A 13237-nucleotide genomic window follows, 5' to 3' on the forward strand; every position below is an offset into this window, starting at 1 on the left:
CGGGCCCCGGGGGGGGGGGGAGGGGGACCGCCCCAGGGCTCAGCACAGCGCACGTGGTAGGCACGTTATTATCGTTATCGATCCCGGCTCTGCCCCTCGCCGGCTGCGTGACCCGATAATGACCATGGCATCTGTTGAGCGCTTACCGCAGCCTGATTTACCTTGCACCTACCCCGGCGCTTAGAGCAGCGCTTGGCACACAGTCAGCGCCGAACGGATACCGACTTCGTCATTATCATTATGGTATCTGTTCAGCGCTTACTGTGTGCCAAGCGCTGTTCTAAGCGCCGGGGTAGATGCAAGGTAAGCAGTTTGTCCCACGTGGGGCTCACGATCTTCATCCCCATTTTCCAGACGAGGGGACCGAGGCCCGGAGGGGTTCCCGTGGCTCGCCCGAGGTCACGCGGCAGACAAGCGGCGGAGCCGGGATTAGAACCCACCACCCCCGACTCCCGAGCCCGGCCTCTTTCCGCCGAGCCTCGCTGCTTCTCTAACTACTTCACTTCCTTGTGCCTCATCTGTGATATAGGGATTCAATCCCGGTTCTCTCTCAGTCGGTCCATCAGTGGCATTTACGGAGCATTTCCAGCACTTAGAACGGCGCTCGGCACGCAGCAGGCGCTTAACCGACGCCGTGATTATTATTTACCGTGCGCAGAGCACCGTGCTAAGTAAGCGAGCCCCGTGGGGACGAGGACTGTGTCTGACCTGATTATCATCTATCCACCTCTGTGCCCTGCCCGTGCTTGGCCCATCGAGGTCTTAACGGATATTACGATTATCGGATTCCTCCCCACCAGGAACTAACGCTCTAGTGTCCCAGACCCTTAACGCCCTCCGAAACCCCCCGATCCCTTTCCCCTCTCACCCCTCGCTAACCACCTTTTGACCAATTCAAAACCCTCCTCCAGACTCTAAGCCTGTTGTTGGGCAGGGAACGTGTCTACCAACTCTGTTAGATTTTTACCGTCCCAAGCGCTTGACGCAGTACTCTGCACGCAAGTGAGCACTCAATAAATGCCACCGATGGACTGAGCTGGTGAGAACGCCCCCCCACTTCTCCCCTCTCCTCCCCAGCTCCCTTTCCCCCCCACCCACCCCTCATCCATTCCGTCACCCTTCTCTGCCATCCCTCTGGGTTCGAATCTCAGCTCTGCCGTTTGTCTGCTGTGTGACCTCGGAGCAACTCGGGTTAACTTCTCCGTGCCTCAGGTCTCCCACATCTGCAAGATAAAGATTCCTCCATTAATTAATTAATTAATTCACTGATTTATTCATTTTACCCTTCCTCCTCCTCCTCCTCCTCCTCCTCCTCCTCCTCATCAACAGGATCGAGCGCTCACTGCGTCCAGAGCGCTGTGCGACGCGCTCGGGAGAGTACGACACGGCGGAGTCGGTAGACGCGTTCCCTGCCCACGACACGCTCATTCGTTCATTCGTTTAGTAGTATTTACTGAGCGCTTGCTACGTGCAGAGCACCGGACCAAGCGCTCGGAATGGACAAATCGGCAACAGATAGAGACGGTCCCTGCCCTTGGACGGGCTCACGGTCTCATCGGGGGAGGCGGACGGACGAGAACGAGAGCGATAAATAGAATCGAGGGGAGGAACATCTCATTAAAACGATAGCAGATAAATTGAATCAAGGCGATGTACATCTCATTTAGCGAAGTAAATAGGGTAATGAAGATATATACAGTTGAGCGGACGAGCACGGTGCTGAGGGGAGGGGAAGGGAGAGGGGGAGGAGCAGAGGGAAATGGGGGGGAGAAGGGGGTTTAGCTGCGGAGGGGCGAAGGGGGCGGGGGAAGAGGGAGCAGAGGGAAAAGGGGAGCGCAGTCTGGGAAGGCCTCTTGGAGGAGGTGAGCTGTAAGTAGGGTTTTGAAGAGGGGAAGAGAGCGAGTTTGGCGGAGGTGAGGAGGGAGGGCGTGGCCCAGGGGTCGACGGCGGGATAGGTGTGAACGGGGGACGGCGGGGAGGCGGGCGGCGGAGGAGCGGAGCGTGCGGGGCGGGCGGTGGAAAGGGAGAAGGGGGGAGAGGTGGGAGGGGGGCGAGCGGATCCGCTGCTTCAGAGCCGCTGGTGAGGGGTTTCTGGTTGAGGCGGCCATCCGAGCGACGGACCGAACGGCTCTGGAGAAGAACGATCCCGGCCGGCAGCACGGCGCACCTCCCTTCCTCCCTCCAGCTTAGACAGTGAACCCCAAACGGGGCCTGATCGGCTCACGTGGAGAGAAGCGGCGTGGCTCGGTGGAAAGAGGTCAGAGGTCATGGGTTCGAATTCCCGCCCCGTCACCTGTCAGCTGGGTGACTGTGGGCAGGTCGCTTCACTTCTCTGGGCCTCAGTGACCTCCTCTGTGCAATGGGGATGCAGACTGGGCGCCCCAGGTGGGACCGCCTGCCGACCTCGCATTGTCCCCCCCCCGAGCGCAGCGTTTCGAACGGTGCCGGGCACGTAGTAAGCGCTTAACAGATACCCTCATCGTTATCATCATGATGATGATGATGATGATGATGATTCTCTGGGCCTCAGTGACCTCCTCTGTGCAATGGGGATGCAGGCTGGGCGCCCCAGGTGGGACAACGTGCGGACCTCGCATTTCCCCCCCCCCCTCCACCGCAACGCAGCGTTTCGAACGGTGTCGGGCCCTTAGTCAGCGCTTAATTAGAGCGTGAGCGCGTCCCTGGGCAGGGCTTGTCTCTCTCTGTTGCCGATCTGTCCATTCCGAGCGCTTAGTCCAGGGCTCTGCACCTAGGAAGCGCTCAAGAAACACTACTGCATGAATGAATGAATGAAGGAAGGAAGGAAGGACCCCCCCCCCACGATGACGTCATTACGACGCGGAGGATGGGCGGAGGCGCCGTTGCCCGGGGAACGGGGCGGCCGGGGATTTCCCCCCTCCCTCCCCTCACTTCCGGTCCGGGGGCGGGTCTCCGCGGGGGCGCGGTGACGCACTTCCGGCCGACTCGCGGGGGGCGCGGGCGCCGATTGGCCGGCGGCCCCGTCTGTCCCGCCCCTCCGCGCGCGCGCGCTCCCTCGCCACGCCAGTTCCGCTTCCGGCCCCCCCCCCCCGGGGGAGGAGGAGGAGGGTGCGGGAGTCATGGCGGCGGCGGTGGCGGCGGCGGCGGAGGTGCAGCGGCTACAGGCCCGGCTGGAGGAGCTGGAGCGCGCCGTGTACGGCCCGGGCCCGCAGAAGCCGGACGCCCCGACGGTAAAGGCGGGCCGCAGCCGCCATTCGGGCGGGCCCGGGACCGTCCTCCTCACCGCGGGGTGTCATGGGAGCTCACTCGGTGCCCGGCACTGGGCTAAGCGCTGGGGGGACGGGCGAGCTCGGCCGGTGGGCCCCCGTGGGGCTCCCAATCTGCAGCCCCATCGCACAGATGAGGTCACCGAGGCCCAGAGAAATCAAGTAGGAATAATAATGGTGGTGATGACGATGGTACTTGGCCCCCGTGGGGCTCGCAGTCTCAGTCCCCATTTTACAGATAGGGGAACTGAGGCACAGAGAACGAGGATAAGAAAGAAGGAACGAGGGTATCATTTGCTGAGCGCCTACCGTGCGCCAAGCGCTGGTCTAAGCGCTGGGGGGGGAGATACAAGGCGATCGGGCGGTCCCACGCGGGGGCTCGCGGTCTTCGTCCCCCTTTGGCAGATGAGGGAACCGAGGCACAGAGGAGTGAAGCGACTTGCCCCCGCAGACGAGGGGCGGAACGGGGATTGGAACCCACGACCCCTGACTCCCGAACCCGTCCGCTTACGGTGCGCAGAGCACCGTGCTAAGCGCTGGGGATGTACGGCGCCTTAATGGAGAGGCGCGATTCCTGCCCACAACTCATTCAGTCATATTTATCCATTCATTCATTCAATCAATAGTATTTATTGAGCGCTTACTATGTGCAGAGCACCGTGCTAAACGTTTGGAATGTACGGCGCATTAATAAAGAGGCACGATTCCTGCCCACAACTCATTCAGTCATATTCATTCATTCATTCACTCATTCAATCAATAGTATTTATTGAGCGCTTACTATGTGCAGAGCACCGTGCTAAGCGCTCGGGATGAACCAGTCGGCAACAGATAGAGACGGTCCCTGCCCTTGGACGGGCTCACGGTCTCATCGGGGGAGACGGACGGACGGACGAGAACGATGGCGGTAGATAGAGTCGAGGGGAAGAACGTCTCGTAAAAACCGACGGCGGCTAAATAGAATCGAGGCGATGTACAAAATAAACAGGGTAATGGAAATATAATTATTGAGCTCAAAAATACTCATGGAGCGCTCCTGCGTGCAGAGCACCGTACTAAGCGCTTGGAACGTACGATACATTAATACATTACGATCCGTTGTTAAAGACGCACGCTTCCTGCCCGCAACTCATTCGGTCGTATTTATTCATTCAGTAGAATTTATTGAGCGCTTACCGTGTGCAGAGCACTGTACTAAGTGCTTGGAATGTACAATTCGGCAACAGATAGAGACAGTCCCCGCCCAGTGACGGGCTCACAGGCTACCGTGTGCAGAGCTAAGCGTTTGCGATGTACAATCTATTAATGAAGAGAGACGGTCCCCGCCCACAATTCATTCGGTCGTGTTTACTGAGCACCTACTGGGTGCACAGCACCGTCCTAAGCGCTCGGAAAGCAGACTACAGCAAGGAAGAGAGACGATCCCTGCCCACACCGGGCTTACGGTCTAGAAGGAAGGAGGCAAACGTCCGAACGGGTGAACGGGCGTCAGCAGAAATGAGTAGAATTACAGATATGTCCGGCCATACGCACAAGCGCTGTGGGGCGGGGAGAGCAGAGGGAGCGAGTCGGGGCGACGCGGAGGGGAGGGGGAGCTTGATGTTGCTGCCCGTTTACTGGGAATTGTACCTTCCAAGCGCTCGGCACAGAGTCCTGCACACAGCCGGTGCTCGATAAGTGCAGCGGAATGAGCGAGTGTAAAAACAGCAGTGAAAAGCACCTAACGGAGGCCCCCCTTTGAGGGAAGACAAAAGTCGCTCACGCAGTCCGGCGCGGGAGGGGAGGAGGGGACATAGTCAGGGAAGGCCCCTCGGAGGAGCCGCCGATTCCGGGAGGGCCCCGAGGGCGCGGGGAGCGACGGCCCGTGGGACGCGAAGGGGGAGAGGGGTCCCGGCCGGCAGGGGGAAGGGCGCCAGAGTGCGGCGCGGGGAGCGGGACGGGAGAAACGGAGGCGAGCGGGCGGGCCGGTGGTCCCTGGGAGAGGAGGGAGGTCGGGCAGGAGGGAGAGCGGGCCGGGGGGCCGGGGGGACCGGGGCTCGGGTGAGGGAGGAGGAGGACGATGATGACGTCGGTATCCGTTAAGCGCTTCCGACGTGCGGAGCGCTGTTCTGAGCGCTGGGGGGGGATACGGGGTCATCAGACCGTCCCCGGTGGGGCTCACGCTTTTCCGTCCCCATTTGTACAGATGAGGTGACTGAGGCACAGAGAAGCGAAGGGACTTGCCCAAGGTCACCCAGCAGACAGGTGGCGGCGCCGGGATCAGAACCCACGACCTCCGACTCCCAAGCCCGGGCTCTTGCCGCTGAGCCACGAGGGATGCCCCGGAGGCGGCCGGGAGGGAAGGACCTAGCCCGGGTGGGGTCGGGGGGTGGCGGGGAGTGTTCAGAGGAAGGAGAGGATCGCCGGCCTCGATGGGAAACGGTTTTTTGGCGGGGGGGGGGGAGGGGGGAGTCTTTAACGGTCTCCGATAAGCGCCCGCCACGTGCCGGGGTCTGTACCGGGCTCTGCACCGGGCTCTGCTGTAGATAGAGGCTGATCAGATCGGACCCAGCCCCTGACCCGCGCGGGGCTGACGGCCCTAACCCCCGTCGTACAGCGAAGGAACCGAGACCGAGAGAAGGGAAGCGACTCGCGGCGGAGCTGGGCGTGAGAACCCGGGTCCTTCCGCCCCCCCCCCCCGGGCCGGCCTCTCTGCTTCTCACCCGGGGCCCGGGACGCAGTGGGCGCTTAACGGACGCCGGGATTGGCGGCGGTCGCTCCGTAATCGTCGTCGTCACTGTCAGAGCTCACGGGGTCCGGACCCCAGCCCGCGGATGCCCGGACCCCACCCGGACACGGGGGGGGGCGCGGGGGAGGGGAGCGGGGCCCGGCAGACGGCAGCCCCGACCCGCCCCCCCGCCCCCCCCGACACGCCCCGCCGCTCTTCTCTGCAGGTGGCCGACGGCTTGGTCAAGCTGCAGGTGGCCCTGGGGAACATCGCCAGCAAGAGGGAGAGGGTGAAGATTTTGTTCAAGAAGAGTGAGTACCCCGAGGAGCCCCTCCCGCCCCCGCCGGCGGTCTCATCCCTTCTCCCGGTTGCCCGCCGCCGTCCCGTCCCAACAGCCCCCCCCCCCCCCCCCGCCCGCAGCCGACCCTGGCCTTCCACCCCGCCCCTCACCTCACCTGGCTTTCCACCCAGTCCAAGACCTGGTCAAGTATCTGGACCCCCAGTACATGGACCGCCTCATCATGCCCGACGCCTCCAAGCTGCAGTTCATCCTGGCAGGTGCGGAGGGTCGCGCCGGGCGGGCAGAGGGGAGGGAGGCGGAGGGTCGGCCCGGGCCCGAGAGACGGGCGACTTGGGCCGCGCCTCCCCGGAACGGTCGTCGTCCGGTCATCCGGTCGTATTCGTCGGGCGCTTGCTGTGGGCGGGGCGCCGCAGTAAGCGCCCGGGGGCGGGCGGTGCGGCAATGAAGAGAGGCGGTCCCCCGCCCGCGGCCAGCTCACGGCGTCGGGGAGGCGGGGAGTCGTGGCCGGCCCGCCCCACCCCGACGCCCGCCCTCGCGCGAGGGGCGAAACCGAGGCGGGGCCGGGGGGGGGGGGGGGGGGGCGAGGAGGAGGAGCCGGCCGGGGTCCCCGCCCCTCTCGGGGCCGGACGGCTCGGCAAGCGGACCGGGCACGGGCCGAGTCGGAGCGGGTCCGGCGGCGTCACGGGGACGGGCGGGCGGGCGGGCCGCCTTTCGCCCCGGGCGGGCTTCGCGGAGGAGGTGTCCCGCGGGGATCGGCGGAAGGGAAGAGAGCGAGCGTTCCCGCGGAGGCCCGGGCCCGGCGAGGAGGGCGCCGGGCTGGGGGGCGAGGACGGGGGAGGCGCCGGTCCGTCCGGAGGGAGGGAGGGACGTCCGTGGCTCGGCCGCCGCGGCTCAGCGTCCCCCGCCGTCTTCCCGCCTCCGTCGCAGAGGAGCCGTTTATCCTGTCCCAGATGGCCCTGCTGCAGCGGGTGGAAGCCCTGGTGCCCCTCCTGGACAGCCCCCAAGTGAAAGGTAACGCCCGCCCTCGCCGCCCGGGTCCCGCCCGCGCCCCGGGCTGCCCGCCGGTCATCCGTTCGCCCGTCCCGTCCCGTCCCGTCCCTCCGGCGCTCACTGCGTGCAGAGCACTGGAGAGTACCATCGGGCAACAGATAGCGACAGCCCCTCGCCGACGGCGGGCTCGCGGTCCGGAAGGGGCGGTGGGCGGAGCGGGGGAGACGGACAGCGGAACAAGGCATCGCCACCGTCGGAACAGATGAACGGAACCATAGGTGAAGGCGCCTCGGGAGTGAAATGAGTAGAGCGATCACCGCGTGCAAACGTACACGAGTGCCGTGGGGAGGGGAGGGCCCCGTCCGGGAAGGGGAGCCCCGGTGGGGCCGGCCGATCCCCGGGGCCGGCGGTCCGCTGGGTGTGCGGAGACCCGATGCCCCGATCCCGCCGGGGCCCCCGGGGACCGTCGAGCGGCCGGGGCCCCCGGGGGCTGAGCCGCCCGCCGCCGGTGTCTTCGCAGTGGTCCCGGAGCACGCCCGGCGGTTGCGGGCCCTGGCCCAGATCCACGTCCAGCAGCAGGTAGGGGCCGGGCCGCCGGCGCCCCGGGGGCGGGGAGGGCGTCGGGGCCGCCCCCCGCCGGCCCCGGGCCGGGCCGGGGGCCGGGGCCGGGGTCGGGGTGCCGCGCGGCCCCTCGCCGGGCCGTGACCGGCCCCCGCGCCCCCCTGCAGGACCGGTGTGAGGAAGTCACGGAGGCGTCCAAGCAGCTCCTGGAGGAGTACAACAAGATGGTATCCTCCGGGCGGGCGGGGGGCGGGAGGCGGGAGGGCGGCGGGGGGGGGCCCCCGGCTCGGCCTCGTCCCGCCTCTGGATCCTTGGCCCTTAACCGGGGGCGGCCCAGACCGTGCTGCTGTCCAAGCAGTTCGTGCGGTGGGACGAGCTGTTGACCCGGCTGGAGGCCGAGAAGCAAGCGAAGCCGGCGGCGGAGTGAAGGCGGGCGCCGCCCCGTCCGGCCCGCGCCCCCCACCCTCGTTCAACGTCGCGGCTTTGCCGCCGCCCCGGGTGCCCCGGGGGAGAGGGGGCCGGACGTGCTTTCGGGGGGGGGGCCGCCGTCCGCGACAATAAACGGCTCGTGCGGCAGGTGCGCGCGGTCTGATGTCCGGGCCCGTCCTCGGGCGGGGGTCGTCTCTCTCCGTCGCCGAATCGGACGTTCCCAGCGCCCCGTCCGGCGCTCTGCACGTGGCGAGCGCTCGGTAGATGCCGCCGGGTGCGCGTCTCGGGGCGGGCGGGGTGGCCTTCCCGCCGAGCGGCGGGCCGAGCGGGAGGGAGTCGGGCCGTCTCTTTCCGCTCTTGCCCCCTTCCTGCCCGGGGCTCGGCAGAGCGGCCCCCGGGCCCGCCCCTTCCCCGGGCTTCCCGGCCCTTTCCCTTCCTCCGCCGGCACCCGTCTTCCCTCTCGGCGAGGGCGGGGGCCGGGGCGGGAGCGGGACCGTCTCCCCCTCGTTTCCCCGGGCCTCCGTCTCCTCATCCCGCCAGACGGGGACGGAGGCCGGGGGCCCCCGCGCGGGAGGGCCCGATGACCCCGCGGCGCTCGACGGACACCCGCCGCCGCCTCGTGCGATGACGACGTCGGGGTCCGTCAAGCGCCCGCTACGGGCCGAGCGCCGGGGGGGGGATACGGGGTCGTCGGGCGGGCCCACCTGAGGCTCACGGTCTTGGGGCGCGGGGGAGTCAAGTGACCCGCCCCCGCTCACCCGGCCGCCGGGTGGCGCGGGCTGGATCCGAACCCGTGGCCTCGGACTCCGCCACCCCAGCCCTTAACGGACACCCACGTCATTCCCGCAAGCGCTTAACCGATACCGCCGTTGTTATTAGAACGGGGACGGAGCCCCGCGTGGGGTGAAGCCGACGACCTCGAATCGCCCTCCCCGCCGCGCTTGGAAAAGCGCTCGCCACCCGGTCGGGGCCGAACGCGGCCCGTGGGGATGACAGATGGGTGGGGAGGGGCACGTGGGAGGGGCCCTCGCCCTCCCCGGATCGGGCGGCTCGCGTCACGTGGGACCCGGGGCTCCCCCCCCCCCCCCCGCGGGAGGCGGCTCGCGTCACGTGGGAGGGGCCTTCGCCCTCTCCGGATCGGGCGGCTCGCGTCACGTGGGGCCCGGGGCTCCCCCCGCCCCCTCGCGGGAGGTCGAGTCACGTGGGACGGGCCCTCGCCCCCTCCGGATTGGGCGGCTCGCGTCACGTGGGACCCGGGGCTTCCCCTCCCGCGGGAGGGGGCTCGCGTCACGTGGGAGGGGCGTTCGTCCTCTCCGGATCGGGCGGCTCGCGTCACGTGGGACCCGGGGCTCCCCCCCGCGGGAGGGGGCTCGCGTCACGTGGGACGGGCCCTCGCCCCCTCCGGATTGGGCGGCTCGCGTCACGTGGCGCGGGGGCGCTCGGCTCACGTGGGAGGGGCCCTCGCCCCTCCGGGTCACGCGGGCCGGGGGGAGGGGGAGAAGGGGGGGAGGGCTCCCCTTCCCTCTGCGGATCGGGCGATCCGGGTCACGTGGGGCGCGGGAGCGGCCGTTTCTCCCCCCCCCCCTTCCCGGGCGCATGCGCGCGCGGCCAGACGGAGGAGGGGCAGCAGCAGCAGCAGCAGCAGGAGGAGGAGGAGGAGGAGGAGGAGGAGGAGGGTTCGGACGGGGACTGGGCCCGGGGCGTCGGCCATGGAGAACTACCAGAAGGCGCGGACGGTGGAGCAGCCGTGGCCGCCGGCGTTCCCCGGCCTGCCGCCCGGCACGGTGCAGATGCGGGTGAAGGACGGCAGCAAGATCCGCAACCTGATGGGCTACGCGCTGGGCCGCCTGGAGGCGGGCGGGGCGCGGGCCGTGCTGTTCAGCGGCAGCGGGCGGGCCGTGGGCAAGACGGTGACGTGCGTGGAGATCGCCAAGCGCCGGGTGCGGGGCCTCCACCAGCTCACCCGCCTGCTCTTCCGCCAGACCGAGGAGGCCTGGGAGCCCCGGCGCCCCGACGCCGGCCTCGACCGCCTCACCGTGCGCAGGAACCTGCCCGCCATCTGCGTCCTGCTCAGCAAGGACCCGCTCGACGCCCGCCAGGACGGCTACCAGCCCCCCGACCCCCGCCCGCCCCCTGACACCCCCGACCCGAGCCCGCCTGCGGACACGCCGGCCCCCCTCGGCCCCCTCGGCCCTCCCCTATCCGTCGGGGCGGGGGCGTCACCCCGGACCGGAGAGGGTCGGAGAGCCGCTGCGGAAAGGACGGGCCTCGCCGCCCTGCCCCTCCGTCGGGGCCCGGGCCGCACCCCGTCCTGAAGATGGCCCGAGCCCCGGTCGGCCGAGACCCTCCGGCCCGGGGACGGGCCACCGGGGACCCGCCGCCGCCGCCGCCGCCGCCGCCGCCTTCCGTCTGCGTGCCCGCTCCCCCGTGGGACCCGCTCGGAGACGAGCAGGGGGACGCCGCGCCCGGACGCCCCATCCCGGTCCGTCCCTCCCGCGCGCCCTCGGTTTGGCCGGCCGCCGAGCGGGCGGCCGGGCCCCTGGGGTGTCCGAGGCCCGAGGTCGCCCCCGAAGAACAGACAGCCCCAGACCTCGACGACGGCGGGTCGCGTGGCTCTCCCCTCCCGGCCCCCCCTCCGCAGACCTGCGCCTCGGCCTGGCCGGGACGATCCGCCGGCGGCCCCCGGCCCGTCCCCCGGCAGCCGTCTCGCGGCCTCGCCCGTTTGGTGCGGCCGCAAGGCGCCTCGTGCTCATCCGTTGGTCCGTTCCTTCGACCGAGCGCTCCCCGGGTGCGGAGCGCAGGACTGGGCGCTTGGGAGAGTCCGCCCGGGCGGCGGGGGGGAGCCGACCCCCTACCCCGCAACGGGCTCGCCGCCTAGAACCGGGGGGGAGACGCACAACACGACGGTGCCCGCGCTGGATGTAAATGGGCCGTGGAAGGGGAGCCGAGGCCGAGGGAAGCTGCCGCCTCTGAGATGAGTCGGGATACGATTTGGTGACTATCAGTTACCGCTAGCAATTATCGTCATCTTCGGAGGCAGAGGCGGTTCGGTCCCGGCCCCGCTCCTCTCTCCGCTCTCCACCTACCCCCCGGGGGTCCCCCCTCACTTCCGCGACTGTCTTTCTGCCGACGGCTCCCAAATAAAAACGGCGATAGCGGAGAACGGCGTCGGTCGAGCGCTTCCTGTGGGCCGGGCCCTCTTCTGAGGCCTGGGGTGGATACGGGTTCATCGGGTCGGACGCGGCCCCCTTTCCCACCAGGGGCTCACGCTCTTGCCCCCGTTCCGCGGGCGAGGCGACCGAAGCCAAGAGAAACCAACTGGCTCGTCCCCGCGGCGGAGCGGGACCTGAGCACCCGGGTCCTGTGGACTCCCCGGGCCGGGGTCTGTCCGCCGAGCCACGCCGCTTCTCGTTACAACCGAACGGCGCGCGCTCGTCGTGCGTGCCCGCTGCTGCGTTAGAGTCGGTGGGGAAAGCCGGCCGGCGAGGCCCGGCGCCGAGCGGTGTTGAGGGGGCGGGGGGGCGGGGGGGGGGGGGGCCGGGCCTGTGCCCCGAACCTCGCCGCCCGGACGGCGGTGACGGAGGCAGCCGGGCAGGGGCTGCTCCGGCACCGTAGATTCGTTCGTCCGCTCAGTAGTGCTTGCGGAGCGCTTACTGCGTGCAGGGCCCTGTACTGAGCGCTTGGAGTGGGCCATCTGGCAACAGAGAGAGACCATCCCTGCCCAGGGACGGGCCCACGGCCTGGACGGGGGAGACGGACAGCGGAGCCGAACAGGAAACGAAAGCAAGACGACGTCATCAAGATGAATGGAATCGAGGGGTTGCGCGTCCCCATTCGCAAAATAAATAGGGTAATAAATCTATACAAATGGGGGTCTGGGAGGGAGGATGAGGAGCTCGGTTTTAGACACGTAGGTGCCCCTTGACCGCCGGCATCCCCCCCCCCCCCCCGAGGCTCCGTTCCGGCCCCGCCGCTCTCTCCACCCACAACCCTCGGGGGCTCCCGCGGCTTCTGCCTTTCTGCCGACGGCTCCCAGATACCGACGGGTGCCGGCCACCGTTCTGAGCGCCGGGGAGGATGCGGGCAGACGGGGTTGGACGCGGTCCCCGTCCCGGGGCGGGGGGGGTCTCGCGGTCTCCATCCCCATTTCACCGACGAGGTGACAGGCAGAGGGGAAATCGGGCGATCGGGCCAAGGTCGCAGCAGACGAGCGGCGGAGCCGGGATCGGAACCCGTGACCTCCCGACTCCCGAGCCCAGGCTCGAGCCACCGCGCCCCGATCTACATCACGGCGAGCTCCCCCCCCCCCCCCCCGCCCCGACCCCGCCGATCACCTCCGGTTCGAGGCTTTTCCCTTCCAGATCCGCTCGTCCCCCGCCAACTGCCCCTCGAAGCCCGGAACCTCGGTCTTCTCTCTGCCTCCCCGCGGCGTCCTCTCCAAAGTCAGATCCCTTCCAAATCCCCACCTCCCCCAGCCAGCTTTCCGGGATTAGTTTCCCAGCACCCTGACCTCCTTCGTTCATCCAGTCGTAGCGAAGGAGCGCTTACTAGGTGCGGGGCGCTGCACCGAACGTCTGGAAAGTACGGTCCGAGCGCTAACGACCTCACTCGCACCTTCCCGAGCGCTCGGGTGCTCTGATCCATCGCTCGGTTTCGATCGGTCTAAATGGCGAATATTTCTACTGCCGGCCGGGGCCTCCGGACCGGCCAGCCTCGCGACCTTTCCCGGTCCTGACTCCCTACCGGCCCTCCCATCCCTCGAGGTGGACCTGCGCGCCCTCAGCCCTCCCCACGACTCCAAATTCAACAATCAATTCAGCGCAATCGCCTGGGAGAGGGCAGCGCGGTACCGGACGTGTTCCCCGCCCGCGGCGAGCTGACGTTCTAGACCAGACGTTAAATAAAGACGTCGGGGATCGGTCCGTGAGCGCCGTGGGGCTGGGCGCCGGCAGAAGGGAGCGGGAGGAGAGGTGAGGATGCAGTCGGGGGGTTCTTGGAGACGGG

At 68.3% G+C, this 13237-nt stretch overlaps 2 protein-coding genes across 2 annotated transcripts; both read left to right on the forward strand.

Moving 5' to 3' along the window:
* The first annotated feature begins 3070 nt into the window (after window positions 1-3070).
* Window positions 3071-8398, forward strand: DCTN3 (dynactin subunit 3). Its single transcript, XM_029059053.2, has 7 exons — window positions 3071-3209; window positions 6179-6263; window positions 6424-6510; window positions 7181-7264; window positions 7764-7822; window positions 7972-8031; window positions 8142-8398. The coding sequence occupies exons 1-7, from the start codon at window positions 3099-3101 to the stop codon at window positions 8229-8231; spliced, it is 576 nt and encodes a 191-aa protein (XP_028914886.1). The 5' UTR covers window positions 3071-3098; the 3' UTR covers window positions 8232-8398.
* Window positions 8399-9806: 1408 nt separating this feature from the next.
* RPP25L (ribonuclease P/MRP subunit p25 like) lies at window positions 9807-11396 on the forward strand. The gene has a single exon (XM_001518404.4). It carries the CDS (start codon window positions 9943-9945, stop codon window positions 10546-10548), a length of 606 nt encoding a protein of 201 aa, XP_001518454.1. The 5' UTR covers window positions 9807-9942; the 3' UTR covers window positions 10549-11396.
* Window positions 11397-13237: the final 1841 nt, after the last annotated feature.

Source organism: Ornithorhynchus anatinus, chromosome 3 (genome assembly GCF_004115215.2).
Source record: "Ornithorhynchus anatinus isolate Pmale09 chromosome 3, mOrnAna1.pri.v4, whole genome shotgun sequence".
In the NCBI taxonomy this organism is placed as follows: domain Eukaryota; kingdom Metazoa; phylum Chordata; class Mammalia; order Monotremata; family Ornithorhynchidae; genus Ornithorhynchus; species Ornithorhynchus anatinus.